The sequence below is a fragment of the Hippocampus comes genome, unplaced genomic scaffold (genome assembly GCF_001891065.2).
Source record: "Hippocampus comes isolate QL1 unplaced genomic scaffold, H_comes_QL1_v1.1 scaffold261, whole genome shotgun sequence".
In the NCBI taxonomy this organism is placed as follows: Eukaryota; Metazoa; Chordata; class Actinopteri; order Syngnathiformes; family Syngnathidae; genus Hippocampus; species Hippocampus comes.
This window is the reverse complement of record NW_017805824.1, coordinates 2,508,434-2,512,503: the sequence shown is the minus strand read 5'-3', so window position 1 is coordinate 2,512,503 and position 4,070 is coordinate 2,508,434. Positions and strand designations below refer to the sequence as shown.

At 38.0% G+C, this 4,070-nt stretch overlaps 1 protein-coding gene across 1 annotated transcript in view; it reads right to left on the bottom strand.

Moving 5' to 3' along the window:
- The window catches only part of dennd5a (DENN/MADD domain containing 5A), a 47,324-nt gene extending 46,334 nt beyond the window's left edge, over nt 1-990 (bottom strand). The window contains 1 exon segment of the mRNA XM_019886469.1: nt 729-990. Coding sequence (XP_019742028.1) covers nt 729-828 — 100 coding nt within the window. The 5' untranslated portion in view covers nt 829-990.
- Nucleotides 991-4,070: the final 3,080 nt, after the last annotated feature.

Sequence of the window (4,070 nt, the reverse complement as noted above, 5' to 3'; positions counted from 1 at the left end):
TGTTCTGACATCCACATCATTCTTTACCATTCTCACGAAAGACAAGTGCAGAATTTCACAAACAACATACAGTGCCATAAAAATATTTACTCTCACCTCTAATTTTTTTATTTTTGGGGGGGGGGCCTAGTTTGCCCACTTTAAAGTTTAGGATCAGCAAACACACACACACACACACACACACACACACACACACACACACACACACAGTATATATACACAGAGTATATATAATTTTATATTTTTTCCTGGAATTTTCAGGAAAGTCCACTTTCATCTCTGCTCAGGGGTAACAGCCTCTTCGTCTCTATTTCAGCTCAATAACGCATTGGTAATGGCATCTTCAATCAGATCAGAACTGCACATCACACCACCGACCAAATCTTATACAATGGTGTGTATATAACATGTTCGATTGGTTTTGAAAAGAGGAGTGTTAGAACCCACAGGACATTTGAGGCTTTTAAATACAAATGCACATAAATCGGTAATCCGTCGCTCTTTGCCGAGAATTGCAAACAAACAAGGGAGGAAACGGACCGATGCCAGGCCTAGCATTAACATTAGCACCACATACGCTACGTTATAGGGTCTGGAAGAGAAAAACACCAAAAGCAGACCAAATCTGTCCTAAAACGCTAAGGGCCGACCGAGTCGTACTCTTTTCATTTCGTTCTCAGCGACAGCATCAGCCCAAAGAAAATGTCCACGATGGCTAATGTGCTTACCGGAGAGTTCGTCTGGTTCCAGCCCGCTTTCGGTGTCCAGTCCGCAGACCACGAAATAATCTGCGAACCGACAGGAGACGGGGCTGATGCCGGTGGTCATTTTGAGACTGGTCTGGTGGCTCCCTTATCCCCGCGACAGGGAGCATATTAAGTGTAAGCGGACAAGTGATTTGTTTCTGCCATCACGAAATGCTATGTATGCAGCCTAGTACGCGCAGTATGAGTCTATTAAAATCACAACCTAGCCCTTTATTTACACGCTCAAGCGGCCCCGTATATTTCCGGTTTGATCCCTCCACAATAAAACACATCGCTGATGTATCACTATTGCGTTTTGTCGTGGTCCCATAATGTCTGATAAAGTGTATTGTTGCAACGACAAAAGTATAGTTAATACATTAAGAAAGAAAGAAAGAAAGAAAGAAAGAAAGGAGAATCCTACTTGAACACAATTTTCACCCCACCCTTTATGACTAGTTATGCATACAGTAGGGGTGTTTGACACAAACAGTAGCTGATTATCTCATTTCGATGGAAATTTCCTACACTTCCGTCTCAGATCCAATTGCTTCCGACTTTACACACGGGTTGCAGACTTGCAGTCCAGCATGACTTTTGATGGCACACAACAATCGTCTCTCTTATCAAGTCATGAAAATAATAAACCTGGCAGGCGATTATTGGCCACTAAATAAAGAATTCTCTATACAGTACGTTATTCCCACTATATTCAACAAAATGTGACCCGGTGTGATACAATCTTGGCAGTAGAATAAATTCAATTGTCAAAATGTAACTTAAAAATTAATGGTGGCTGCTGAATGAAGCGACATTGGTCATTTCCAGATAGGAAAGGGTTACGGTATATAGCAGGGTCACCATCATCTTGCCGACACGTGTAGAAGTGACCAGTGCAATACAGTATAGGCCTATGGTATAATACAGTGGCATACCTTAAGTGTTTTTTGCGGGGGGGGGAGGGGGCTTGTAGGAGCTAATTATCCTGTCTTAAATTGCTTAATTTGTCATCATTTGTTTTAGGTAACTTCATAAAAAGCAGTTTGTAAGATTAAAAAATGTAAACAATTCATTAATACTCCTAGTTGATGTTAACTAGAAACATGGAGAATTACACTGTGTAATGAATCAAACACCACATAACTTTGTAAAACAAGAGTCAGCTAGCTTAATGCTAAGTCCCGATCCAAACTCCATAAACGGTCCAATAAAAACTAAGATCGATGTCGTGGACTCGTGAATTTTTAACCCTTAGTAAAACAGATATTTGAACACAGTGCTGCAACACGTGTGAATTATATACAATACTCGGTCATTTTTCTGAACCTCTGCGAAAAACGGCCACTATTATCGCAGTTCACGAAATCAGCTGTGAAATGCTTCACGTATATATGCAGGCATTATATTTCCTCCTGCTGGCCAAGGCGAGAACACAAAGGAAAGCCGTGCAATGAGCATTAAATCACGATACATGTACAGTACTTGTACTCACATTTTTATCAAGTTTAATTGTTTACATTTTATTTGATTACGTGATTATTGTATGATTGGATAAAGTTAAATACTGCAGAGTGGTATTTCTTCTTATTTGAAAAACACGTTACAGGAGCTGGAACAGATTAATTGCATTTCATTAATTGGTAAGAAAATAACTGCTGTACTGCAGTTCAAATCATTATTGTTACTATATTGTGGGGCCACCCAGTGGCGGGGTCTCTTCTAAGATTCAAAGAACTGGTTGTACTGCTGCGTCGCAACAAGACAGATTAAGGCATTACATTTCCTAAAAGTGATTTAAAACTCTCCAACTCAGGAAAACACAAATATACATAAGCTTCATCCAATCTATAGATACTGTATACTGTATTTGACAACGATAAAAAGAGATACCAGTGCTGACATATTGAGGCAGAATTTATTTAAGACATTTCATTCACTTGAATTACCCTGTCAAATAAAGCATCCTTCTTAAGACAGTGAGAAACAAAACAAATCCCAAAACATTGATGAGGAACATGTATGATAACAAATGTTCATATATTAAATTTACACACAACAGGTAGTTCATCTACAGATATTTGTTTAGTGACTGTAGTCATTCAAAATCCAGTTTGGGGAAGCTCTTACAGTAGTTAGCAGAAATCTGTGCTGCATGAAGACATTTCATTGGCCAAAAGGAATCAAAAACTCTCGACAACGCTCTAAATAGAAAGTTTGAAAAGGATTCAAAAAATTCTGGAATATAAAAATGTGGTATCCATCTCTGTTTACTTCATCAGTTTTACTGTTGTACAGTTCGAAGGCATAAAAAAAGAAAAAAACAAAAACACAAAATTAATAATTTTGTCAGCCTTGTGATGGGGAAAATTCTAGGACTTAAAATACTAATCTGTCATTTTGCACCAAGTAGAATGCAAATGTTCAATTGGCACTGCACAGAGACTTGACTAAAAGTCGTATGTGGCCATGAATCCAGGTGCTTTTAGAGGTAGAGTCTCAAACAAAAGATGCACTTGCTTACTTTCCCATACATTTTAATTCCTTCCTCTGTGCTGGACATTTGATTAAGCAAGCACCTGATATGATATTTAAAACCAGAACTTCACTTTCAACGGCAGTGATAATGCAGCAGTTATTGCTTCCTTAAAGACAGAATTAAACAAGGAAAAAACTACTAAGACATGACAGGGAGTGAATGTTGATGTGCTACAAATAGGATGTTGATGTCATCCACCGAAGGAGGAATTCCACAGTGGTGGACTTAGCTCTGAAGTGATGTTGTTTTTAGCAAACACAAGTACTACCATCAATTAAACAGGTGGCCAATTGAAGCCAACTGCATCTCCTAAACAATAAAAAAAAAAAATCTACATATAGATATCTATCTATACACACACACACACACATATATATACACACATATATACACACACACACATATATAAATATATATATACATACACACACACATATATACATATATATATACATATATATACACACACACACACACACACACACACACACACATATACAGTGATCCCTCGCTACTTCGTGATTCGTTTATCCCGGGTTCAGTACATCGCGGATTTTTTCAAACATATTTGAATTAATTTAATTTTTTTTTTTTTAAACATACATGAGTACAGTACTGTATATGTTGCTCTATGTGACTCGCTGTTGTTTTGCAGCTTCTCGTGGACCGTTTGCGGACTTAAAAAAAAAAGTTTTACCTGTTTATGTTAATTGGACGCTACTTCGCGGATTTTCATTTATCGCGGGTGGTTTTGGTCCCCATTAACCTTGATAAACGAGGGATTACCA